This window comes from Ailuropoda melanoleuca, chromosome 20, assembly GCF_002007445.2.
Source record: "Ailuropoda melanoleuca isolate Jingjing chromosome 20, ASM200744v2, whole genome shotgun sequence".
NCBI classification, from domain to species: domain Eukaryota; kingdom Metazoa; phylum Chordata; class Mammalia; order Carnivora; family Ursidae; genus Ailuropoda; species Ailuropoda melanoleuca.
Genome location: NC_048237.1, coordinates 9,562,016 through 9,589,618, shown reverse-complemented (window position 1 = coordinate 9,589,618; position 27,603 = coordinate 9,562,016). Strand labels below are relative to the sequence as shown.

Genomic DNA, 27,603 nt, shown 5'->3' with positions numbered 1-27,603 from the left:
ACCTGACTGACCGGACCCGCCCAAGTGGCGCCCATTGCGCCCCGGGTCGGTCGGAGCGGGGCCCCAACCCGGCTTCGGGCGAGGCTCTCTGAGCTCCCGCACCTCACCCTCCAGGCGGGTTTCCAGAAGCGCTCTAGAAAAGGGAGTGGATACTGCCTTCGACGTGAGGACTATTTCCAGTTCTCTCAGGGAAAGAAAGCCTTTGCTGGAGTAGCGTTAGCTTAGTGTGAGGAAACATTTTCTCTTACTCTACGCTTGGCCTGCAAAACATCATTTCAAGTGATTATAAACTGTTTAGAAACTTTATAAAGTGCTTTATGGTACTTACTAATCACAATAATGTATACTTCTGGCAAGTTAAGATGATTTTCGTAACTGTCAACTCAGATAATAGGAGCCAAATCATTTGAGCTCCTTCCTTAAGGATCATAATTATACATTATTTTTATGTGCGTTCATTCATTCAAATATTCAGCACCTTTTATGTGTAGGCTTCGCACCCTGAAGGAACTTAAAGCCTAGAGGAGACGTTGAAAGGTGTGGGGAGAATGTGCCCACAAGTACTGTTCAGAACTTTTGGAGAAAATAATCTAGGGAGGTTAAAGTGTGAGGAAAGCAGAAGTCTCCTCAGAGCTGAGCATTAGATGGATGGGGAGAAAAGAATTATCTTGTTTCATTTTCCACATGTTTTAGAAAGTGTGTCTGATAAAGTTATTTTAGATCAGCGGTGAAGCTGAGACTTGTCTTACATTTTAATACCATTGATTTTTTTTTCTTTAATAAAATGGGTAAGCAGGCAGTGTTTATACCATAAGAATAGTGACAGTTGAAAAAATTACTGGAGGTTCGATTTGTCTTAGAATGCAGTTATTTTATATAGATAGCTATAATATAGGAAAAGACTTCTGACCTGATAGGCGACCTGAATTTAAGTACTTTAGTTTTTAAGCAATGCATCTGTCTTCCATCCAGCTTTCCTTCAGAAAGGGGATTGAGGCCATTTATAACTTTTTCGAGCCCTTCTTAATTATCTTGTGAGCGGAATAAAGGTTAAGCTGGATTCGTTTTGGCCCTTTACTGTTCTAAAATTCTTTTGTTCTAAATCCTGGATAACTAGTTTAATGACCTCTGCATTTTTTTTTTTAAAAAAAAGGTTTTTGGAGCATGTATCCTGTATCGTTAATCTTAAAACCATGGTATGGCTCTAATTTCACTAAATAAAATGTTTTATAAGTGTACCTTTTTAATAATTTAGTTCTACTTATTTCCTGGGTAATGCTTCTCTGGGTCAATATATCAGCATCTATTTATATCCTTTTGTGTTCGTGTGGTATCTGTATGATGAATAAATGCATATTTTTGTGTATATACTCGAAATATACCTTATTTATTTAATATATATTTTATGTAAGTAAAATTATCAGAAAGTTGAAATTACCTCTTGAAACACCAGAAACATTTTTTTCTTTAATGTTTTGGGAAGAGATCTGAAAAGAAAAAAAAAAGAAAAACATACATGTATACAGTCCCTTCATCTTAAATCCAGTGTTGAAAAGGCTCTGGAAAGTTTTTTTCTTAACTCATTTGGCAGCAAAATATAATGTGAACTGATATGAAGCTATTTATAGTCATTATTTAATCCCACCTTATGTGAGTATGTTTTATCTTTTGCTGCAGAGATATCAATGAGTTTGATTGATGGAGTGCTGCCCCAGACTGTCTTGGGGGGTTAGAGGTAATAGATGGTATGTTCACTGTATTATTTGGGTGGGGCCATAAGGGTGGCAGCCAAAAGGCAGAGTTACAATGGAGTTTTTCCAGGGAGCTGTGCTTGCAAAGTTAGGAGCCTAGCTGGGGATCTGGCAAATAGTAAGAAGCAGTGTCTGTCAATAAAACCCCTCTGGTAGGGCTTCAAGAAGGTGAGAAATGTAGCTAAATTCTGGGCTGGGTATTCCATAGGCTATGTTGTAGATTAGAAGTGAGAGCCATGAGGAAAAGCCAAGATGTCAGACCATAGTGTGGATTAAGGCTGATTCTGTGGATGCTGACCCTGATCTAAGAGTCACAGTTCGAAGGGGAGAAAGGAGGATATTATAAGGCAGGCAGGGTCTAAACCAAGAAGTCCTAAGTGAAGATTGCATGAACAGCGAATATAAGGATAGAGTTATTGGAAAATTGGGCAAGGATTCCTGTGGCATCTTGTGCACTTTCCTTTTGTACTTAGTAGTCTCATATTGCCCTGCTTTTTAAAATGTCTTTGCTTTATGAAATAGTATTTTGGTTGCTTCCATCCCCATTACCATCCTGCTTGACTTCTTCCTGATCTCAGTGACTTTGCTCCTTCACTTTTAATATGGTATTCTGTTCCACCGAAGCTAGAATCCAGATAACTGGATTATTAGTCATGCCTAAACTAAGAATGAATAGGCTGTGAGAGACCTCTCAAGAGACTTAGGTCAGTAAAGTTCATGATCTTTGAAACAATTAATTACTGTATGTCCTTTAAAAAAAAAAAAAAAAACTTTGTTTTCTTCTTACTGCAGTTTCAACTTGGTACCGAGTACCAAGAGATTGTTGTAGTTATTTTCAGATGAGTGAGGTGGGAGATAAGAGAAGAATAAATTTTCTGTCTTAAAATGTACCTTCTGGCACTCCTCAATGCCCAGAATGAAATCTGTCTTCCTGGAGGGAGATGGAAGAGTTGGTTTGCAGAACAAAGAGTGATAAAAATTATCAAGAATATCCAAAGACTGAACTAACACAGTGGGTACTTATTGATTTAATGTCTAGATGGGAAGAGTCCTTTGAAAGTTGATGTTTCTAGAAGACCTCACACCTTAACAAAAAGCCTCAAAGACCTAAGAGGAAACATAAGAGGAGAATGAAGTGAGAAAGAAGAACAGCAAAGTTATAATGATTAGATTCTTCAGTGGGTATGTCAGTACCTCTCAGTAATAGTGATTAGAGAGACTTTATGAAGAGGCTGTATGAAGTAGTTGAAGGAACATGGGTGTTGAAACCAGACAGATGCAGGCATTATCTTATTCTGCTTAAATAACATCTTGACCTTGGACACACTTCTCATTACCATCATCTGTAGAATGAGGATGATATTTAAGTTTCAGTGTTACAAGGATTAAAAGTTTTTAGTAAGTAAATTGTCAAAAAATGTTAGTTCCTTCTGTGATCACTGCCTTCGAGTAGCTTCGTACTGCTGAGTTCCCCTTGCTTCCCCACAACACTTCCTTTTAGCCTTCAGGGGTTTTCTCTTTTGTACTCTGAAAGGAGAATTGCCAGAACCGGCAGGACTTCAGTGGGGCCCCCAATAGCAGTCTCCTTCACTTAATTCAGTTTCTTGTTCTCATCCCTAATAGTAATCTCCACTACCTCAGAAAAACAGAAGAGGAATGCAAAGTAAGTCACATCCGTACTTGTGGCGTTTCTTATGTCAGTTCATAAATTTCTCTATAACTCTTGTTTCTTTCCTCTTTCACCTAACTTCTCTATCTCATAGGATGTGTTCTCTGTTGGTTCTTGGAACTATGTACATCTGCCATTCATAGTGGCTTGTATGCAGTGATAAGCAGCGTTCTCCCCAGCCCTACCAAGTTTGCAGGAAACACTCTTGGAATCTTGCTGCACTTAATATATTTTCATTATATATTAAAATATGATAGTAATGCTGTGCCTGGGCATGTTACAAGTTAGACTTTGTGTGAAATGACAAGAAACATGGGTTAAGTTGATTTTATGAGAATCTGTAGTCAGAATTCCCCCCCAAAATGTTAAATTTATGGTGCAACAAGCTGTTTTTACTTTGGAAGGGGTGTGAAATGAAACTTTGTTCTAAGTATGAATGGCACAAATTTTTATGTGAACTTTTATACGAGGTTAATTAAAAGCATCTTTTCTTCTTTTATTCATATTCCAGGGGTAGCTAAGAGAAGATTCTGTTTATATGTAGAGTATTTAATGTTAGATAATTTGGTCCAAACTCTTAGTCAGAAATGGCCACTCTAAGTAAGTGTGATATTAATTTGTTATATAATCTTCTAATAAAAATTCTATCATAGTATGAACAAAAAGGAATATTTCAATTTCTTGATTTATACTATTTATTGATGTTATTTCAAAGATTGTGTTCTATAGAACACTAGTTTTGCAACATTCCCAGCTGGGGCGGGGGGGGGGAGAAAAAGGTAGTGGGACGCCTGGGTGGCTCAGTCAATTAAGGGTGGGACTCCTGGTGTGGGCTCAGGTCTTGATCTCAGGGTCATGAGTTCAAGCCCTGTGTTGGACTCTACACTGGGCATGGAGCCTACTAGAAAAAAAGAGAGAGAGAGAAAAAGAAAGAAAGGTAGGGTTTGGGAAGATGACTGTAGTTAAACATCAAGTGCTATATATACATGTCCTCTGGGCAGTATATAGTACCCATTACCATATTACATTTATGGAGACCATTTGTAGGAAAGAAACTGCCAACTTGGCGTTTTAAAAACACTTTAGGAAACACTGCTTTACCTTCAGACCCTCTCTTAATATGTAAGCTTCTGCACTTGTAGTTTTCATAATTATAAATTTTTTTAAAGGTTTTATTTATTATTTATTTGACAGAGAGAGAGACAGCCAGCGAGAGAGGGAACACAAGCAGCGGGAGTGGGAGAGGAAGAAGCAGGCTCCCAGCGGAGGAGCCTGATGCGGGGCTAGATCCCAGAATGCCAGGATCACACCCTGAGCTGAAGGCAGACGCTTAACGACTGAGCCACCCAAGCGCCCCAAATTATAAATTTTTTTTAAGTAAACTCTACCTAACAATGTTGTACTCGAACTTACCACCCTGAGATCAAGAGTCACATGATCTGACTAAGCCAGCCAGGTGCCCCTTTAATTATAATTTTTAATGAGAATCTTTATTCTTTGGATACGTCAAACTTTATTTAGCCATTTCTCTAATGTTGGACTTGGCATTTTCCACTTACCACTTTTATAGGGCTGTAGTCAACACTGATGCTTCTGATATTTTCCTTTTTCTTTCTTTAACATGAATTTTCTTTTCTTTTTTTTAAAGATTTTATTTTATTTGACGGAGAGAGCGCGCAAGTACAAACGGGGAGTGGCGGGCAGAGGGAGAGGGAGAAGCAGGCTCCCAGGCTAAGCTGGGAGCTTAATGCTAATGCAGGGCTTGATTCTAGGACCCTGGGATCATGAACTGAGGCAAAGGCAGACGTTTCAACTAGCCACCTAGGTGCCCTTTCTTTAGCATGAATTTTCAAAAGCAAGATGCTTTTGTCAGATGACTTTGATATTTTAATGATTTCTGATACATTTTCCAAAAGAGGTACACCTCTTTGTACAGTCACTATGAAACTATTAGGTTTTCTAAATTCTACCATCCAGAGTGTTGGCTCTAAAAGTTTTTGTATTTATCATATTTAGATTTAATGTACATGTAATTTTGAACCATTCAATTAAATCAAATTCTTATTGGGCTTCAATCACTATTGTACACTAAACATTTTAAAATATTAAAATGATAATTTATTTTTATTTTTAGGGTTATAAAGAGTTAGACTAGGATTAAGTTCATGCCAAATCATATCATAAGTTTGAATTTCATTATCATTTTCCTATTTTCTAAAGCAGTTACAGTTGCTGTAGCTTATCTAAAAGTACCAAGATAAATCTTTCTTACCATATTTAATAGAAGAATTATAGGTGAGTAATGGATGTTAATCAGCTATTAAAATGATCCATATTATAATCTAGCCTGAGTATTCTTACCTATAAATTAATAGTGTTAGTAGATATTTGATGTTAATGGTTAAATGAAAAATGCGTTTATTACAACACCCCTTTAGAGATTCTGATTCAGTTGTTTTAGACTTGGCTTTGTTTTTTTTTGTTTTTTTTTGTTTTTTTTTAAAGCAGCTAGAGTGGTGAACCACTCATCTGCTATAGATCTGCTATCATGACATGCTTAGTTTCCTTTAATTATAAGAATTTACCTATCTCCTCTGTGTTGTTCCCCTTGCTATTTTCCCTTTTTAATTCTTTGGACTCCTTATCCTTGGAAGAGTTAGAAGATGAAGCCGATTTTGTGATTTACTGAAAGATATAGGGGTAAGTAGGTAGAGAAGGAGCCCAAATATAAAGTAATGACTTCTCCCCCTCCCCATGTCATTTCTGCACATTTTATTCCTTAACATTTTAATATAAAAATACTGTTTTTCCCTTTTTGCCCCTGTGGATAGGCTTCCTAGCAGTGAGGAAAGAGAAAAAGCTTTATTGCCGAAAAGACCTGGGTTTATTCTCAGCTCTACTATTTACTGATATCTCAATAGTTTCTTTATCCATAAAATAGGACCAGTAGTATCTTCCTTGCTTTCTTCCTTGTGATGAGTAGAGATGGTATAAGTTAAGCACATAAAAAGTTCCTGGCTCAGTGAATAATAGCTGCTATTGCCATTCTTGTGATTTGGGAGTCTCCTAGGAAGGTGAAAGGCATAGCCAGGAGCTACAACAGCATGCTATACATGTGTCCTCCTCATTTGTGATATTACCAAGATGATGCTGACAAATGGTGTTGTGAATTTTAAAAGTTAGGAATTTAACAGAAGTTTAGTTTGTTTATTGGTTTTTAAGGGTTTCATTTTAGAAGTTTTAAAATCACTAAGAATTTGGAGATAGAGAAAAGAACATTATCTGTAATGCTACTACTCTAATAATCATGGTTAAGATTTTTGAATCATGATTTGGAAAAATACCAGAAGAATCTTGAAATCTTAAGTAATAGCTGGAGAAGCCAAACATTTTAAGAACCAAAAATATAGTGGAAGAAGTATACCAAGAGGAAACATTATAAGAATAGGGGAATTAATAATGAAAGCTTTCCTGAAGGAAGTGGTTCTTTTAGCTGAATTTTATTATTTTTTAAGGTTTATTTATTTTAGGGATTTTTTTAAGATTTATTTATTTTAAAGATTGATTCTTTGATTGATTGATTGATTTTAGAGCATGACCTAAAGCTCTATTTTAGAGAGTGAGTGTGTGCACGGTGGGGAGGGGCAGAGAGACTCTAAAGCAGACTCTGCTAAGCGCAGAGTCCGACGAGGGCTCAATCTCAAGACCCTGAGATGACAACCTAAGCCAAAACCAACAAGAGTCAGCTGCTTGTCTGACTGCACCACCTGGGCACCCCTAGCTGAATTTTAAGATAGTTTATTTAGAAAGAAAGAAGCAATATATTTCAGATTCAAAGATTCAATACATACAAGATTTAAAAATTATGAAAATAAAACTGTATTAACTCTAAAATTATAAATTATAAAATTACAAATGTAACTTTAGGACTATGCCTAGAGATATTTAAAGTACAGTAAGAAAAGAAAAAAAGACCTAATTTTTTCTTTACCGGGGGAAGCCTCCCTTAGGCAATATTTTAAGCATGACCTAAAGCTCTCTGTAACTTGTGAGTTCGTATTTTGTAACCTGTAATTTTGCAAAGCTGAATCACAGGTCAAAGAGAATCTTAATTTAAGTCAGTATAGAAATGATCCAGCTTCTTTCTAGAGTAATTCTAATTACTGTTTTGTTTTGTTTTGTTTTGTTTTGTTTTGGGGGGAAGGTTTGGATTTTAAGCTTTATGTATGTTTCCTGAAGCGTGGGAGATTTTTGAGAAGGTTTGTTGTTGTTATTTACTTTATGCTTTTGAACAAAACTGAGAAACCTAAAGACTGGAGGCTGAGTTGAAGCTGTTGTGATGGCTTTTAGAGAAGTGAGAGTTGAAGAAAGTAATTTGAATTTTCATACGCTATATTTCAAAACTTCAGGCACTTGATACATTCTGGAATTAGTTCTACTTACTGCATAATGGCTTGTTCCTTTTTAAATTGGTCTTTTCATGCTCTGGAAAGAAAAAACAAAGCAACAGATCTTATTTTATGTTTGTTGTTCTCTTTGATTATTTGCAGTTTTTCCTCTTTTCCCTCTTCACAGTGATATAATGAATCATTTTAAGAAACTAAATGGCCAAAAAGATTTTTAGAAAGACTCTTTTTCCCCATAAATTTTAACCATAATTTTAAATATGTTCCTGTCTCCACCAGAATAGATCTTTTTTTTTTTTTTTTAAGATTTTATTTATTTATTTGACAGAGAGAGCGAGACAGCACAAGCAGGGGGAACACCAGAGGGAGACGGAGAAGCAGGCTCCCTGCCAAGCAGGGAATCTGATGCGGGGCTCGATCCCAGGACCCTTAGATCATGACCTGAGCTGAAGGCAGACGCTTAACCATCTGAGCCACCCAGGTGCCCCCAAAATAGATCTTTAGACCCTAGGTAGAGAAAATCATATTAACACTCTCAGGACTGGCATCTGTAGGCTGTTTTATTTTGTGTTATTTTTAAAATTGTTGAAGGTGAGGGGTGCCTGGCTGGCTCAGTTGGTAGAGCAAGCAGCTGTTGATCTTGAGGTTGTAAGTTCAAGGCTCACATTAGGTGTAGAGATTATTTAAAAATAAAATCTTTTAGGGGCTCCTGGGTGGCTCAGTCAATTAAGCATCTGACTCTTGATTTCAGCTCGGGTCAAGATCTCAGGATCTCAGACCCCACTGAGATCCAAACTGGGTGTGGAGCCTGCTTAAGATTCTCTCTCCCTCTCCCTCTTAATAAGATTAACTTCTCCTGGAGATGGCTTTGGAGCAGGTTACTGTAGCAAACTTTGGCCTTGGAAATTTGGCCCCCTGCTTGTTCCTCTTTCTGTCAACAGTCAACAATATTTATACACATGTATTACTCTAGGGCAATAGTCACTGGTGTAAGAACACTATGCAGAATGTAGACATTAGCCTTTCTTACATTATGCCAAGTCTTTGAAGACTGAACATGATATTTAAATTGAACCATGTGAATTTGCCGATATTCAGCCATTTTTTGAACTATAAAAATGGCAGTTCATTTAGTTCAGCTTACTAGCAGCTTAGTTGTTCTTAAACATTTCCACTAAACTAGTATTCTTACCAGCAGAGGGGAGTGAATTTTGGCGGGGTAGGGGGGGTGATTTTATTAAAAGATGTCTAGAAAGCCTTATCATGCTTAGAATTTCTCTGAAGGTTCATGTTTTATCCTGAAACACTTTATTAGTTTTGCTTTCTAGTGCATATTAAATGTATATTTATTTTAATATAATGTTTTAAGTTAATATCAGAGGGGAAATGGTTAAGTAAAATTTGATCCTCCAGTGTGTGTATTCTGTTGGCACACAGCTGGGGATATCCAACTTTGAGAGTCATAGTACTAGGACAGTACTTTAGAACCTTAGGTCTAGTACACAGTTCCTGCTTTTCTCAATATAGAAGACTTCAAGGATGAAAAGTATGATTGAGTTACTAGGAGTATCATACACAACATACAAAGAGTTATTCCAAAGGAAGTAAACAGCGCCTCAGAAAAATGTATGGTCTAGGGGCGCCTAGGTGGCTCAGTCATTAAGCGTCTGCCTTCAGCCCAGGACGTGATCCCAGAGTGCTGGTATCGAGTCCCACATCAGGCTCCTCTGCTGGGAGCCTGCTTCTTCCTCTCCCACTCCCCCTGCTTGTGTTCCCTCTCTTCGCTGGCTGTCTCTCTCTCTGTCAAATAAATAAATAAAATCTTTTAAAAAAAAAAAAGAAAAATGTACGATCTAAAAAGCATTGAAGGACATTTGTAAGCTTAGTTCAACCAATGGCTTTATGTTAGCATATATGATTTTTTTTTTAAAGATTTTATTTATTTATTTGACAGAGAGACAGCCAGCGAGAGAGGGAACACAAGCAGGGGGAGTGGGAGAGGAAGAAGCAGGCTCCCAGCGGAAGAGCCCAACGTGGGGCTCGATCCCAGAACTCCGGGACCATGCCCTGAGCCAAAGGCAGACGCTTAACGACTGAGCCACTCAGGCGCCCAGCATATATGATATTTGACTGTAAAGTAATATTATTTTTTTTAAGATTTTAATTTATTTGTCAGAGAGAGAGAGCACAAATGGGGGGAGGGCAGGCAGAGGGAGAAGCAGGCTCCCTGCTGAGCAAGGAGCCTAGTACGGGACTGGATCCCAGGACCCTGGGATCATGACCTGAGTGGAAGGCAGACGCTTAACCAACTGAGTCACCCAGGTGCCCCTGTAAAGTAATATTCTTGGGGCGCCTGGGTGGCACAGCGGTTAAGCGTCTGCCTTTGGCTCAGGGCGTGATCCTGGCGTTATGGGATCGAGCCCCACATCAGGCTCTTGCTCTTCCGCTATGAGCCTGCTTCTTCCTCTCCCACTCCCCCTGACTGTGTTCCCTCTCTCACTGGCTGTCTCTATCTCTGTGGAATAAATTAAATAAATTCTAAAAAAAAAAAAAAAGTAATATTCTTGTGTACCTCTTTAAAATACAGGACAAGTGTCTATAACAGGTACATGTTAATGTTTCTCCATGGGACAGCTTACTTAGGTCTGGAAATTACTGTTGTGCTGTGTTTTGATTAATACTTCAGATTACAATGCATTCGTGGAGATTCATAGTATACACTATGAATACCCTGAGGAATCTTTTTGGTAACTGTTTTATTACTAGATTCTGCTACTTATTAAAATAAGGAATCTGGTATTGCATTTTTAGGAAATAGGACAGTGTACTCTTCCATATTATCCACAAATTCTCTCATGTCTAAGCTTTTTTAAAATGGCTGATTTTGAGGTGTTTGAGGGGCTCGATTGGATGAAAGAGTGGCAGTAGAGTATCTGGTGGCTAAAGCACATATATCTAGAGTCAGACTGCTTAAGTATACATCCAAGTTCGTTGTGACTTTAGGACAGCTTCTTAGTTTCTCTGTGCCTCAGTTTCCTCATCCTCAATTTCCAAATTTCCAAGGCCAAAATAGCTGGCTATTTCTTGAACAATTTTGTGAATTATTTGAGAAAATATAAAGCAATTATATTAAGTGGCCAATAAGTGTTAGCTTTGTCAAAAATAATGGCTGTCATTACAGTGGGAGCAGTAGTTTAACAAATATTTTTTTCAAGTAATATAATTGCAGTTTGAAAAATATATTGTAATATAACTTCACTTTTAATAAACTAATCACTCTGTGATCTCAAAAGAAGCTTAAAAATGGGAAATCAGAGAAAGTTAGAAAAATAAGCAGTCTCCAGATACATATAGTTGTAGGGTGTGGTTATATTAAAACATACAGTATATTGACTGCGTTTGTATTCATCTTTCTAAAGTGAAACTTCAGATAAGAACAGGAACATGTTACTTGCACAAAGCGTTTGCTGACCCCATTGATAGTGCATACATGGAGATCACAGGTGCATTTTAGAGTTGGGTGGTTAGATGTGGGATTACTAATATGAATTGTCTACATTTATATGAGGAATGTACTAAAGACATTGGAGATAACTCTGCCCTGCTTATGATCTCAAGCTTTTTACTGAATTATTTATTATTGCATTGTGTTAGCTATTTTGCTTCTTGATAGATCATTTTACACCACAGTATTGCTGCTGCCTAAGGAAAAAAAAAGTCTCTTCAGCAATCCTAATGACCTCTAAAAAGGGTAATTTGATTCTTAAGATAGGACTTTGATTTGCCATGGTAGTTGTAAGATATTTTCTCTATGATACTGAGGTAATTTTTTTTTCCCTTAGACAATCATAGATATTGAGTGCACACCTGCTTTTCACCTTCTGTATAGCTAGGGGTTTCTTCCAGAAACCGTTTCTCTAGCGTTAACTTTTTCCTTAATTGTGTATATTTTGGTCAGTTGGCTTTGATAGTTAAGAAAGGAAGATTTATTTAAACAAGAATCTAAAAATTTATTTGGCTCTGTAAAAGTGAATTTGTTAGCACTGTTGTTTATAGTCTTGTTTCTTAAAATTGACATTCCTGAAAATCCTAGTGTGCCTTTTTTTTTTTTTTTTTTTTTAGGACTGTAGGTACCAGGTTATAGGTAGTATTGGGCAGGTAGGCAAGACTCACTGGAAGTGCACAACCCAGATGGCTAAAGCAGCACACAGACTTGGTAGGTTTGGATTGGTAATAGCTGCCTTTTGGCCTCTGGGGCAGCATTATAGTCAGAATCTGGATTATTGACCCAAGCCAGAGGGATGCAAGTAAGGTAAAGAGTAGGAGTTGAAAACTTAAATACTGAGAGAAGTTGGCAAATAATGTAAATGAATGAGGCAGGCCAGGTGGCTGCTGTGGCCTGCTGGAGGGTTCTTCTCTTAGATTTAGCCATTTGTTGCTATATGGGAATATGGACGCAGGTTTTCATGTAAAATCTTATGTTTAAATGTTAGTAAGTCCATTTCCCCCCAATATGTTGCAGGCTAAATTTGGCCAACTGTACCAGTTTGTGACTACTGTCTTATAAGGAAACTCTTCTCACATTTATATTAATTATGATGTTCTGATACTATAGGTAATTTTATCCCAGTAAACCCTCTGAGAGAAAAAAAAGAATGAAAGAAAAGCCTTCCCTAGATCTCCCATCTGATTTTTTCTTTTCTTTCTTTCTTTCTTTCTTTCTTTTTTTTTTACAAGAGAACAAATCTACATCTTTATTTACTTTTCATTAAATTTAAATCCTTGAGGGGTACAGTATTGCATGGATTCTGTGGCCAATGGCTTGAGCAGGAAGATTACTTTGGAATTTGGCATGAACCTTGCTCTGTTTCCATGAGCCCGAGTTACTTTTCCACAGATTACTCTGGTTTTGTTTGGTTTGCCACCAGGAGTCACTGTGGTGGTCTTTGCTTTGTACAGATAAGAAGAACATCTCTTGCCTAGATAGAATTCAGTTTCATTTCGAGCATAAACACCTTCAATTTTAAGAAGAGCTGTGTGCTCCCTCTGGTTCTGGAGACCCCACTTATAGCCAGCAAAAATGGCCCTAGACCACAGCCTTCCAGACATATTTGTCATTTTAGGAGTCCTATTCCCAGCAGGCCTCCACAGGCTCCAAATTGGTGGAGAGACTCCCATCTGATTTTCTAACACATCTTTACTTACTGACATCTCTGTAAAAGATTGAGATTTGTTTAGGGGGAATATGAACTATGTATTTAAATTTTTTTAGTTTAGTTACCGGTAGCATTCTGTCTATATTTCCATGCAATTCTCATTACCTGTTTTTGTTTAGGTAGGAGTTTTATAATTTATCAAATTTATTTTTGGTACATTAGTGAGTAGGAGTACCCATCTTCTATATATGTAATGCCTTCCCTATTTAATGTTGTTGATGATAGTTGTCTCATAAGTATTAGTGATGATTTTTTTTTAAAGCCAGCTTGTGTGTTTTTTTTTTTTCTTAAGCTTTTCCCTTCTCATTTTCTTTAATTTTTTTTAAGTAAACTCTGTACCCAATGTGGGGCTCAAACTGAGGACCCCAAGATCAAGAATCTCATGTGCTACCATGAGCCAGCCAGGCACCCCGCTTATGTGTTTCTTAATTTCTTAAATAATTTTTTCTATTGTGCTCTTTTAAAAAATACAGAAAAAGTAAAGAATAGTAAAATGACCATTCACATACCCATTATCTACATACAGCTGTTAACATTTTGCCATATTTTATGGCTGATTGATTCACTTAATTATTCAAAAATGAGTTGTACACATGTTGCTTTACTGCTATAAACTTGAACATGATCCTCCTAAAAATAAAAAAATTCCATAATCAAGATGTCATCGTATAAATGTCTGTGTGTATGTGTGTACACTTACATGTTATTTATGTTCTGGAAAGTGTATGCCCAGGACGTACTTATGGATTTTAAAAAACAAAACCAAACAAAATATACTCTGTCTTTTTTTGATTATTTGCTACAGCAGAAATGAAGGCCACTTTGGATCTGGGTCAGAGCAGATATGATCTTTATTGCTATAGTCCCTGGACAACATCCATCTATGCGCCTTCAAAAACAGGACTTTGCTTTCATAAGGCTCACAGGGATAAGACTATTCTGGTTGAGATGAGACTTTTTCCTAAAACTCCTAGCCTCAAGCTACATGCAGTATCGTTATTAGTCTGGGGGAACAGATGCTAATAGGAACTAAGTCCTTTCATTTCAGTCTCCAGGTAAATGACAGGATATGTGCCCATGGAGAGGTCAAGCTCTATAGAGTTTTAGTAGGAGGTCTGGATTTTTGGTCATTTGTTGATATGTACCCATGACCCATTTTATTTTAATAAAAGGGTATTTACCCTACAAAGAAAATTGAAAATCTAACACTTGAGTAGCCTAACCTAAATTTTTTTAGAATTTTAATGAAATGTCTCTTCTGTTTAGCAAATTTTTACATATGAATATCAATAATGCTTCTCTGCTTTGCCTGTCCGCTCTCCCAAAAAAGGAGTCAAAGGTGAATTTTGTATCATTGTTAAGAGTTTAAGGTGAATTTTGTATCATTGTTAAGAGTTTAGTGTTGGGGGGCGCCTGGGTGGCACAGCGGTTAAGCGTCTGCCTTCAGGCTCAGGGCGTGATCCCGGTGTTATGGGATCGAGCCCCACATCAGGCTCTTCTGCTATGAGCCTGCTTCTTCCTCTCCCACTCCCCCTGCTTGTGTTCCCTCTCTCGTTGGCTGTCTCTATCTCTGTCAAATAAATAAATAAAATCTTTAAAAAAAAAAAAAAAAGAGTTTAGTGTTGGGATTTCCCAGTTTCACCCTAGAGCTATTATAAAAATTGTCTCCCAATTTAATTATGCTTTGTGCTTTCTGTGGAAGATTTCTAGTCTTACATTTGCCTTCCTTTTTAAATATGTTCTTTTCCTCTATTACAGAATTTTCTCTTAGGTATATTGACTGAAGTTTAATGAGAAGAATTGTGACCAGCTAGGAGAATTTTCTGCAAGGAATGGAATTAGCTCATAGCTTATTGCTGAATGAAGAAGCATACAATCAACTAGGTGAAGTTCAGAAGGCAGAGTTTATTTTCGATTGGTTGAGATATCTGGAGAAGCTCTTGCTGGCAACCAGCAGGGTGGGTAAAATTGCAAAAACTTTTTTGTGTTTTTTTAAGTGCCAGGTAATGTTTAGGTCCTTTGGTTTGCTTTTCTTGTTCTGTCCAGAATAACCTAAATTAACTTTTGAATGCCAGACCTTATTAAGAGTTTATAATGAAATATTACATTACATACAGTTTATTCTTTCAAAAAGCAGGAAGAAATCAGCCAATGTTTTTTATATTACTTTAAAAATATATGAAAATATAAAAAACTAACTATAAACCACAGTCTGTTAGATTTCATTTTCATTATCTTCTTCACCTTCATATTCCTGAAGCCCCTGTGTAATATATTACTAAATATTATAATGGGAGTTTCACTTTTAAAAAGTTGTGAGCTCTTTTAGGAGAATATGAATTTAAAAGTCTTTTAGCAAACATATTCACTCTTAAGCTTATGAAATAGTTTCCAAAAAAGGAAATAAATCAATCATGCTTTTCACATACATTCAGCAGTTAACATTTTACCTTATTTGATTGACTCATTTACTGAGCCATATGAGGTGGTATTGCACCTTAAATACGTCTGCGTGCATCTCCTACTAAAAATGAGGATATTCTTCTACATAATAACAATACCATATATAATGCAGAAGTAGTGCAGAGACACTACTCATGGAGACATTTGGAATTTTAACAAAACAAAAATCCATGTACTGACAAATACTTCCTTGTGGAAGCTTATGCCTTAGCACTTGGATACTGTTACTATTATAATGGTATTCTGTACTCCTTTTTCAGAAAGCAGGCAAGTAAAATGGAGTAACATTACTGGCATTTAGATGCATAAGCTTGTAAAAAGAAAATTTCAGTAAACTTGGAAAAAGATCTGAGTAACACAGTCATTCGTTACAAGGTCAACGTGTGATAGATTATAGGTTGCTGCATATTTCTACAGATATATATGGGGCAGAGACTTAATAACAAAGAACCTCCGGTTAAAACACAAATTTGCTCTACCTTCCAACAGAAGAAGAAAGATATAGAAGAAATAGAACCCTTATCTTTCTTCACAGAGACTCCAGTATATCATTGCCTAGAAATTATTTTTTGGAGGTATCTGCAGGGCAGCAGACAACCTTGTGTGGTGTGAGGACTATACTACCAACTTATTTGTAATTTTTAGTCAAAATAATTTTGTATTTTTCTGGAGTTTTTAATTCTTAAATACATGAAAGAAAAATCATATTAGAAGATTACATGTAATTATGTGACTCTGAATTGTCTTTTTTGTTACCTTCCTTTCTAGAGTGATGTAAAGGAGAAACAGAAGACTCTTGTTGAACAGCTCCTATCTTTGTTGAACAGCTCCCCAGGGCCTCCTACCCGCAAACTCCTTGCTAAAAATCTAGGCGTTCTTTATAGTATTGGTGACACATTCTCTGTTTATGAGACAATCGACAAATGTAATGATCTTATTCGTAGCAAAGATGATTCTCCAAGTTATCTTCCCACAAAACTGTAAGTTAAATATTAAAACTAAATGTAAAATAAAATAGTGCTTCCTTGTTGAATCATTTTTCTAAAGAACCCAAACTACTTAATAATTATTTTGAAACTGAATACAAATTGTTTCACTAATTTTTTAAATCTAACTTTTTAAAAAATCTAACATTTTCCCTTTGATTGAGAGACTGTTCTTCCAAAAAATATTGTAGACATTTGAAGTCTTGATTTGGGAATCAAAACTGTCTCACTAAACATGTAGCAGTTGAAGACTCATAAATATAGAACACAAACTGGTGGTTGCGAGAATGGGGAATAGGTAGTGGGATGAGTGAAACAGGTAAAGGGGATTAAGAGGTACAAACTTCTAGCTATAAAAACAGATAAGTCAGGGATGAAAAGTACAGCCTAGGGAATATCATCAATAATATCGTTATAACATTGTATGATGACAGATGATAACTATACTTACTGTAGTGAGCATTTTGTAATGTTTATAATTGTCAAATCACTATGTTGCCCACCTGAAACTAATACATGTCAACTATTTTAAAAAGTGTTTTAAAGATAATTACAAAAATCTTAGCCCTTGGGGCGCCTGGGTGGCACAGCGGTTAAGCGTCTGCCTTCGGCTCAGGGCGTGATCCCAGCATTATGGGATCGAGCCCCACATCAGGCTCTTCTGCTATGAGCCTGCTTCTTCCTCTCCCACTCCCCCTGCTTGTGTTCCCTCTCTCTGGCTGTCTCTATCTCTGTCAAATAAATAAATAAAATCTTTAAAAAAAAAAAAAAAATCTTAGCCCTTAAGTGTTTAAGAGAAAAGTATTTTGAGTTCTTCACATCTTGGGTGGTCTTTTAATTTATTAACTTTCAGTAGTAAAAGTTAATAGTAAATATCACATAGAAAAATACTCTTCTGAGCCCCTAAAAAGAACAGCTTAGTTTCTTTCTCCATAGGATTCATTTTTTCATCTGTTATTTTAGAGATAGTAGTTTGCCATGTATGGTTCCACAATAGTAATTTTACAGAAATTTTAGTTGATCTAATTTTTAACTTATAACAATATATTTTCCCTTGAAGTTTTCCGATTTCAGACTTGATAAGAATATTATTTCCTGTTTTTCTTATCTTATATCTTTAAGATTATCTTTGATTATCTAATATATGAAGGTCAGTTTATGAAAAATTATTTTATAAAATAATTTGAGGGAATGGAATCTTTGGGCTGAGGTTTCAATTATTTGAAGATACATTTTTTTTAAATTGTTGTTATTGAAAGTGTAATTATTTGGTATTGATGCAAGCCTCATACCTTAGGATTTAATAGTGGAATAGATTCTGGCAATTTTATCCTTTAAAGATAAAATTAAACAGTCACTTTTACATAGTCTAAGATTTTTTTTATTCCCGTTTTTTCACTCATGACTGATTTCTAATCTAAATGTTGTTTCAGTGCTGCCGTGGTATGTTTGGGTTCCTTGTACAAGAAGTTGGGTAGAATACTGGTTAACACCTTTACCGATACAGTGGGGAATATTCTTAAAGCTATGAAGAGTGCAGAGGTGAGTAACCACAAGTTCAACCAAAGAATAAAAAGATAAACTATAATTTTTATTACATGAAAAGAAAAAGAATAAAAAGTATTTTATGGTTTTGTGTTTTATGGTTTCTTGAACCAATAAAAGTGCTTTACCCGTGGTAAGCGTACATAGGTTATATGTGTAAATATATCCATAAATGAAATATTTCTAGGAGATGCACATCTCACTTTTGTATATTAAATCTTTATTAGAAAATCAGTAATGCAATTTACGATTTTGGATAAATCCAAATCAGCAAAAGCTAAGGTATTTCTCAAAAAACCATCCCTGCTTCTTCCTTTCACATCACCTTTTCCCCTAATACTAGTACTACAGCAGGTGCTTGTCGACAAGGATGTAGATACATAGTTGGTAACTACTGTATATCTGATGGCATCAGAAAGGAATAAGGAATATAATCAGGTTGGGAAGGAGCAAGTAGGATATTAGTATGACCAGGATCTGGTTGACCTTTTAGTTGCCAGGGGAATATATTCTCTGCCTTATTAGCCTTATAGATTTGTGATCATTTACCACTGTGGAATACCCTTTGTTTTTGTAACTGTCTCTTCATTTGACTTCCAAGATACCGTAATTTCTTGTCATCTATAGTTTCACTAATCTTTTTTTTTAAAGATTTTATTTATTTGAGAGAGAGAGAGAGGGAAAGCGCGCGCACAAGCGAGGGAGGGGCAGAGGCAGAGGGAGAAGCTGGGAGCCCGAAGTAGGGCTGGATCCCAGGACCCTGGGATCATGACCTGAGTTGAAGGTGGACACTTAACTGACTGAGCCACCCAGGCGCCCCTCACCAATCATTTTTGAAATTAAAGCATTTGTGTGTGTGTTTATCAAAAATTTTAAGTCTGTGGTCCCTAATATTTAAGGATAACTCAGCACCTTTAAAATTAAAAACAACATGCTAGTTGTTTTTCTAACTTTACCTAGAAAACAAGTCTAGAAAGAAGCTCTGAAATAATTCTTAAAAATGCTATCTAGTGGTTTGCCTGGGTGGCTCAGTCTGTTAATCGGCTGCCTCCAGCCCAGGTCAAGATGCCAGGGTCCTGGGATGCAGCCCCGCAGTAGGCTCCTTGCTCAGCAGGAGCCTGCTTCTCCCTCTCCCTCTGCTTGCCATTCCCCCTGCTTGTTCTCGTTCTCTCTCCCTCTCTCTGTCAAAGAAATAATAAAATTTTTTTAAAAAATGCCATCTAGTTGCCCACACATTTTTTTAAAAGACATTTATTTATTTTTGAGAGAGAGGGGAGAGCACTTGCAATGGGAAGGGGCAGAGGGAGAGAGAAACTCGAAGCAGACTTCACACTGAGCAAAGAGCCTGACACAGAGCTCGATCTCAAGACTCTGAGATCACGACCTGAATTTGAAAGTTCACATGTAAAATATGATAAATTTTGAGAAGAACATAGCTGATTTGGGGTGCCTGGCTGGCTCAGTCAATAGAGCATGCGACTATTGATTGTGAGTTCAAGCCCCATGCTGGGTGGAGAGATTATTTAAAAAAATAAAATAAATTAAATTAAAAAAAAAAAAAAAAGAACGTAGCTTATTCAAGAACTTTAAGAAGTGAAGTCCGAAACAAAAAACTCATGATTGAATCTACTCAGATCAGTTCTAAGCAGTGGTTTGCTAAAAGATTGAAGAAAGTGATTCAGCAGAAAAGATTGTTAACATCTGTAAATTGGGTTTTATTTAAAAGGAAATGTTTGTAAGAACTTTCATCTGCTGAGGAATGGTCACTTTAAACTTTTTTTCCACTTAATGGAGTTAAGCTATAATCTTTTTAGGCCCCATGGTTAATGGGATTACTCTATAAGTCTCAGAAATTTTAAAGTTATTGCTGAGGATTTTATTTCTTGCTATTTTTTATCTTTCTGACTTAGTTAATCAGGTTCTGCAACATGTTGGAGATATCCAAAGAGTTCCCGCCTTTGATTCACACCCTTCGGTAACAGACAACATAAAGTTGGGATAGGAAAAAAGTTCAGAAGTTTCACCTTGGGACCCATTTTGTTATGTGCACCTATTAATTACTGTTGTGCTTCTTTGGACAAAGATAAATTAATTCCTATGAAAATGGTGTTGACCTTTGTCTTCTCCCAACTTTACTTATCTTTAGTGTCCTTAACTTCCTGGGATGTAGAAATCATTTGGGGTGTTTATTAAAATATCAGTAATATAAGCAACCACTATTTTTGAGTATTTCTATGTACCAGGCACTGTGGTGAATATTTTCCCCACAAGGGCTTATTTACTTCTCAAATTGTATGAGGTTCATCTTATTCTCATTTTACAGATGGAGAAATAAGTAAGAAAATTAAAGTCACACAGATGCTAAGGATTAGAGCCAAGATTCATCCCTAGGTCTTTTTAAGTCTAAATGCCAAACTTTTGTCCTCTGAGTTAAACTTCTCAGCCCAGAAAATGATTAAGTATTAATGGTTATAAAATCTATTGAGCATTTATTATATGTCAGGCACTATTCTCAGCATTTTGCACGTAGTAACTTGTTTGATCTTCACAACAGCCTGTGAAGCGGATATGTCCATTTAATAGATAAATGGTTTTGCCCAAGGTCACCTAGCTGCTAGGTGGTGGTCCCTGAACTTTTATCGTGTTACCTCATTAATAGCAGCCATTTATTGAATGCTTAACAACAACTGCAAGCTTTGTGCTAGGATTTTTCATATGATTTCATTTAATCTTCACATCAGCCCTTTGTGTTGTGTTGAAATACAATGTATACACATAACACTTTTCAAATAGTAAACACTTCATAAAATAACAGCTGTTAATGTTTCTTGATGTCAGATGGGTTGGTTAGTATATATAGATATTGAAGTATTTCACTAATGTATGAGAACAATTTTGATAATGCTACTTTTCACAGTGAAATTTTTTTCTTATTTAAATTTTTTCTTTTTGGTAGTCTCAGGGTCGATATGAGATTATGCTGAGTCTGCAAACTATATTGAATGGACTAGGAGCTGCTGCTACACCTTGTCACAGGGATGTTTATAAAGCTGCTAAATCCTGCTTAACAGATAGATCCATGGCTGTTCGTTGTGCTGCTGCAAAGGTAAAATGGTCTAGTAAGCAGGATTTCTCAAAATAAATATAAAGAAAAGAAAATTAGTATCCTTGTTAACAGCTACATGATCTCGGCTACAGCCTTGATAGACAGCCCATCTTATTTTAGCATAGGAGGAAACTGAGTTCCAGAGAGTTACGTGAATTTCCCAAATTCACAGCATATTGTTGGAGGGTGGGGAATTCAGGTTACCAGACCCTAAGTATTCCTTTCACTCTACTATGCTTCCTCTCTGTGGTTCTGTAAACTAAAGTTTACATAAGTTTATGTTATTTGAAAGTGATTTGTTTTTATCATGCCTTTTTTTTTTAAGTCTAGGATTTAGATTTTGACATTTTAATTTCTTTTGAATGTGTCACTTTTTGCAAGCTAGGAAACAGAATAAAAATAAGGCAGTTTAGTCCTCTGCAGATCTAGGCCAAGTCTTGTGATCTTCAGCAGAATTATCATGGCCTTCCTAATACAGTTGGTCAGATAGGACAGTAAAGTTGTTTATGTTGTAATTATTCTCACAATTGCTCGTAGCCAACAGATTGGTTCTAAAGACATTTTTCCTAACCTACTGAGTTAGAATGGGTTCTCCTCCCACCCTCTGTGGACACATTGTTTTATATAGTATAATTTTTATGTCTTTTAATAAGTATTCATTTGTTGTCTCTGCAGTTTTTGTTTAGATAACTTTGGATTTGTATATAATTTTTGTTAGATTTTGATAGTTTCTACAACTTATATAGATCTAAACCTGCATTTACATTTTGTTTTTCATTAATGTCTATTTTTTCAATTAAATAGTGTCTCCTTGAACTTCAGAAAGAGGCCATCTTTATGTGGAGTACAGACCTGGATAGTGTGGCCACATTATGTTTTAAGTCCTTTGAAGGTTCCAATTATGATGTGCGGATTTCAGTTTCAAAACTACTAGGCACAGTGTTGGCTAAAGCTATAATTTCTAAACATCCAGGAGCAGGTAAATTTATATAATTATTTTCAAAATGTCTGTTGTAATTTTTTCCCAGTTGGTTTAAACAAACACAATGTAGTATTACTACTACCCATTATTAATTTTGAAAAGAGGCAGGATATCTTATAAATCAATTTTAGTTTGTAGACATTGCTGTAGGTCCCAAGATCTCATTTTCAAACAGTTCAGTAAAAATTTGAGGAAAAACATAAACTCTTGAAGAAACTTTATTCAGTCATCATCTTTATATTATAACCTTTTTTTAAGTAAATTATTAATTGTTATCCAATAATAGATATGATCTAAATCTTAATTCTTTTTTTTTTTAAAGATTTTATTTATTTATTTGACAGAGATAGAGACAGCCAGCGAGAGAGGGAACACAAGCAGGGGGAGTGGGAGAGGAAGAAGCAGGCTCATAGCGGAGGAGCCTGATCTGGGGCTCGGTCCCATAACACCAGGATCACGCCCTGAGCCAAAGGCAGATGCTTTAACCGTTGTGCCACCCAGGCGCCCCTAAATCTTAATTCTTTTTTAAGCAACCTGAATTTGATTACCTATATTCGGCTTGCCATTTTCTAGATTGGTATAAGGGAGCAGTGATGTAAATAATTCCAAACAACAGGTATTTGAAATTCACTGTACTTGGACAATTTGCTTTGTGTTACTTTTTCTTTATATGCTTCTAGGCAGTGAGCAAGGATGGGGTATTTTTGAAAACAAGAGAGTTTGCTTGGGTTTAATTAACAGTGTATATAAAACATTGATGAATAACTGAAAACTTGCTTTATCATTCTGTATCCAAAGAAGAAACAGTCTCACACAAATGAAAATGTGTTTTTTCTTCAGAAACTTACTCCTCAAATATCTGCAGATCGGGAGTACTAGCATCACCTGGGAACTTGTAAGAAATGCAGAAACCCGGGCCCCACACAATTTACTAAATCTAAATTATCATTTGAACAAGATCTCCAGATAACTCATATGCACATTAAAGTTCGAGAAGCATTGCTGGAGAAATTGTTTATAGTTATATAAAGGGAAATTTTTTTTTTTTCTAAAGCTAGTGATTTTTAACCAGATATAGGAGGGGACAGGAAGTACAGCATGTCACAGTCACCTGGGGAACATTATCAAACTTACAGTCCCCTCATTCTCCACTTGAGATTATAAATAAAATTTATAATAAATTTTTATTTTTATTATGGTTTTTCTAATCTTATAATTCAGTAAGACTTTCTTATTTATTGAGAGGTGGGGGAAAAGGTGAATGGGAACAGGAAGAAGTCACCAAAAACCCAAACCAGAAAAAAAAGTTGTTCAGACGTTTAGGAGGTTAAATCTTAAGCCACCTAAGAAATTAAAATTGGAAGACAGGTTTAATCAAATCCTTTTTATTTATTTTTTATTTTCTTAAAGATTTTATTTATGTATTTGACAGAGCACAAGAGAGCACAAGCAGGGGGAACAGCAGAGGGAGGGGGGAAGCAGGCTGCCTGCTGAGCAGGACCCTGGGATCATGACCTGAGCCAAAGGCAGCCGCTTGGCTGACTGAGCCACTAATGCGCCCCTAATCAAATCCTTTTTAAAATGTGAATTGCTCACTTCTACAAATATATCATTAGCAGTAGCATACAGTTTCAGTAAAAACAAGCAAAATGTAGAATTGCATAAAAATTGTGACTAAAAAATGTATATGCTTCGATGGTAGCACTAAACTAACACTAGTGTTTTTGTAATCAGACTAAGCAAACTGAAGAATCAGCTGCACCGACAATAAAAATCCTTGGCCTAATCTTTTGTCAGAAATTCTGTCATCTTGCCTCTGTAAGTTATAGCTTACAAATAATTGAGTTATTTTTGTACAACTAAAAAGTGATCTAGATACCATAATAGATTTTTTTAAGGTCGGGGACTTATAGCAACATAGTGCTTAATGATTTAGAAAAAAATGCAGTGGAGCTTTGTATACTCAACTACAATATGCAAAGATTATGAAGTACAGAACTGAAATGATTTTCCTAGTAAAACTAACAGGTTTCAGACAGGTGGTAGGTTATTCCAAGGCACTTAAAAAATAGGTATTGAGGGGCACCTGGGTGGTTCAGTTGGTTAAGCATCTGCCTTCCCCTCAGGTCTTGATCCTGGCATCCTGGGATTGAGCCCAATGTCTGGTCTCAGGCTCCCTGCTCAGTGCGGAGCCTGATTCTCCCTCTCCACCCACTCATGTGCTATAAATAAATTAAAAAATTAAAAAAATAAATAAATAAATAAAATTTTTAGAAAATAAGCAGGGATTGAGTATGACACTTTCTTATTGCAACAAATTGCCAGGAATTTATGTGATCTTTTCATATATATAATTTAATATATATTGTTCTCTGACTTGCTAAAGGACATTGCTCTAGGAAATCTCCTCTCTCTTATACCAGCTTTTCCCTCGCTATTGGATTATTACCTACTAAAACATGCTTTTGTTTCTCCCATCTTTAAAAAAAAAAATCTTGTATCTTACTTCCCAGCCAGTTTGAGCTCCATTTCTCTTCCTTTTGCATCAAAGTTCCTCAGAAGAGTTCTTGAGAGTGTCTTTAGTTTCCCTCCAGCCTTATCTTTCAAACCCACTTCAGTTAGAATTTCCCCCCCCCCATTCACTCCACCAAAACTGTTTTGGTTAAGGTCATCAAAGACCTCATGTTCATTCATTCATTCATTCAATAAATACTTGTTTATACTTGGTTGGGATCTTTTCTGAGCACATGGGATATGTCATTGAACAAAACAAAAACCCCTTTTTGAGCTGATGTTTATACTCAGCCACGCTAAGCCCAGTGGGCAGTTCTCAGTTGTCTCACTTGACCTTTAGGCAACATTTAACTCAGTTGATCCTCTTCCTTGTCTTTTTTCACTTGGCTTATAGGACCTCATTCTGTTTTCCTTCTTCCTCACTAGAAATTCCTGTTTTGTCTTCTTTATGGGTCCCTTACCTTTTTATAGAAGAGGCCCCTTGCCTAGTACGTGTTCTTTTGCAGTGTGTGAATGCTCGTCCTCTTCGTGATCTTATCTAGTCTCATACCATCTATGTGTCAGGAATTACTGGATCTATATCTTCAGCCTGGGTACCAGGCTCATGTCTAGCTGCCCATTTGACATCTCTTTGGATGTTTATTTGATGTTTCAGATTAACTTCTCCTAAAGCGAACACTTGATCTCTCCTCCTCTAGAACATACACACATCTCTTCTGCTTGCAGACTTGCTAATCTCAGTTGATGCCAACTCTGTCTTACCAGGTGTTCAAATCAAAATTTGTAAAGTCACCCATGATTCCTATCTCTCACACTCAATAGCTTCTCTGCTGGACCATCTTAAAACATACCAGAATCTGGACCTCTTGGATAATTGGCTAATTATGGGGTTGGTGAAGGAAATGTCTGAAGATGGCCTTGGAACATACTATTATGTCAAAAAATTAGGTGCTCCCACTGGCCAGCTTTTTGAAGATAATTCCACTGGTCAAATCCAGGACAGTATTAGAAGCAAAATTAATAATGACAGAAATGGATTCTAATCTATTAAATAAAAAAGAAATCTCTGAGTACATACAGAAAATAAGTAAATAAAGGAGAAGGGAAAGCTCTTTTTTACAGAACGCCAACTAATAAATATAGAAGGAATGATTGTTAGATAATAACCTTTTTGCAATCATAGTAATAATTTATGCATGTAAGAATCTTCAGTGCATTGTTGGATGAAAGTTTGAGGGGTTACAGCATATTTATACTGTCTTAAAGTATCACCACACAGGTTGCATAGTAATTACAAAAGGAAAGTTGATATTTTACAGCGGACAAACCTGGCAGACAAACTTTATTCAAGTGTTCAAAGATCACAACACTATTGTAGGGACAGGCTGACCCCAAGCCTAACAGTGCATTCTTGATGTTATGCATTGAGAAGGCTTATAGCATTACGTACACAGTTCTCCTGCCAAAAGTTCTGACGAAATACTAGACAAACGCAAATTGAGTGCTGTTGTATACAACAACTAGCCATACACAAACTCTTCAAAAATGAAAAAGTGATAAGGAGAATATGGTGAGTGTAGGTGAAGGGTCCATGGGAGTTTATTTTACTATTCTTGCAGCTCTTTTTGTAACATAATTTTGAAACTTTTTCAAATAAAAACTTAAAAATGCATGTTTATCCAGATTCCACTCTTCTGCATCCACCTTGATCTAAGCTACCATCATCTCTTGCTTGAATTACTAAATTGCTTCTGGTGGGTTTCTCTACTTCTCCCTGTGCCCCTTTCTACAGTCTTCCCTCCGCACAGATTATGTATCACTCCCGTGCTCAGGGTCCTTCATTGGTACCTTACTTCACTTACGTCCTTACTATAATGATCTACAAAGACCAGTGCCTTGTCCTTCCCCATCCTTACACTTTGGCCTGTCCTCTGCTAGATTCCTCCATTGCTCTGCTCACATAGCTCTGCTTGAATCCAGTAGGCATCATATCATTCCTCAAGGCCTTTTTGCCCTGGCTGTTTCCTCTGCCTAGACCACGTTTTCTCCAGTGCCTGCGTGCCTGATTCCCTCACTGTCCTCAGACTATGTTCAGATGTCACCTTTCCAGTGCTCCTACCTTGACTACCCTATTTAAAATCACAGTCACCTCCCCCAGTAATCTTGAGCTTGAGCTGCTCTATTTTTTTTATGGCTTTAATCATTGTCTAGCATACTATATACTTAGTCATTTACTATGTTTATTATTCTTTCTTTCCTAGAATTTATGATTCATGAGGGTATGGATTTTATAGTGTTCACTAATATTTTTCTCCCAAATGCCAACATAGATTTTCATTTGTTTCAGATGGTCATTTCCTACTCCTAAGGAGTAGATTTTTTGCTCATAATTTTGATTAATGGAAGTTTATTTCTCTGCTGTGTATGATTTGAACCAATAATGAGGGTCAGAGCTCATGACCGTCGTTATTCAGAAGAATGAAAGGGAGAAAATGTGTGTGTGTGTGTGTGTGTGTGTGTGTGTGTGTAAGAGATCTTATGCCCTAGATAATCACAGGGGAAACTCAGCTGTGTCAAACTGCAAAACAAACTTGAAGACAAACATTTACCCTAACTAATCTCTTGATTATTGTAGCCTAAGGGCCAACTGATAAGTTTAGTAATATTTTGCTTTGATTTCTTCAGATTGAGGATATAACAAATTATACCTGCATTTGAGAATTTTAAAAAATAGGACATGGTGATTACTTTATATAAGTTTCATTAAGAGTTGTAGAACATGGGGCGCCTGGGTGGCACAGCGGTTAAGCGTCTGCCTTCAGCTCAGGGCGTGATCCCGGCGTTATGGGATCGAGCCCCACATCAGGCTCTTCTGCTGTGAGCCTGCTTCTTCCTCTCCTACTCCCCCTGCTTGTGTTCCCTCTCTTGCTGGCTGTCTCTATCTCTGTCGAATAAATAAATAAAA

The 27,603-nt window shown here is 36.5% G+C and overlaps 1 protein-coding gene and 1 pseudogene across 12 annotated transcripts in view; one reads left to right on the top strand and one right to left on the bottom strand.

The window, feature by feature from the left end:
• Positions 1 to 27,603, top strand: part of HEATR5A (HEAT repeat containing 5A) — a 119,397-nt gene that overhangs the window by 7,559 nt on the left and 84,235 nt on the right. For 6 of the 12 annotated variants that reach the window (XM_034648514.1, XM_019798947.2, XM_002918513.4 and 3 more), the window contains exons 2-6: positions 14,801 to 15,000; positions 16,274 to 16,485; positions 17,925 to 18,033; positions 20,993 to 21,142; positions 21,947 to 22,121. In XM_034648514.1, coding sequence (XP_034504405.1) covers positions 14,875 to 15,000; positions 16,274 to 16,485; positions 17,925 to 18,033; positions 20,993 to 21,142; positions 21,947 to 22,121 — 772 coding nt within the window. In that variant the 5' untranslated portion in view covers positions 14,801 to 14,874. Of the gene's footprint in view, positions 1 to 1,677; positions 1,746 to 3,374; positions 3,415 to 9,840; positions 9,964 to 14,800; positions 15,001 to 16,273; positions 16,486 to 17,924; positions 18,034 to 20,992; positions 21,143 to 21,946; positions 22,122 to 27,603 lie in introns of those variants that run through there. The other 6 variants (XM_034648509.1, XM_034648512.1, XM_034648510.1 and 3 more) reach the window with 4 other exon arrangements.
• LOC109489521 lies at positions 12,601 to 12,935 on the bottom strand (annotated as a pseudogene).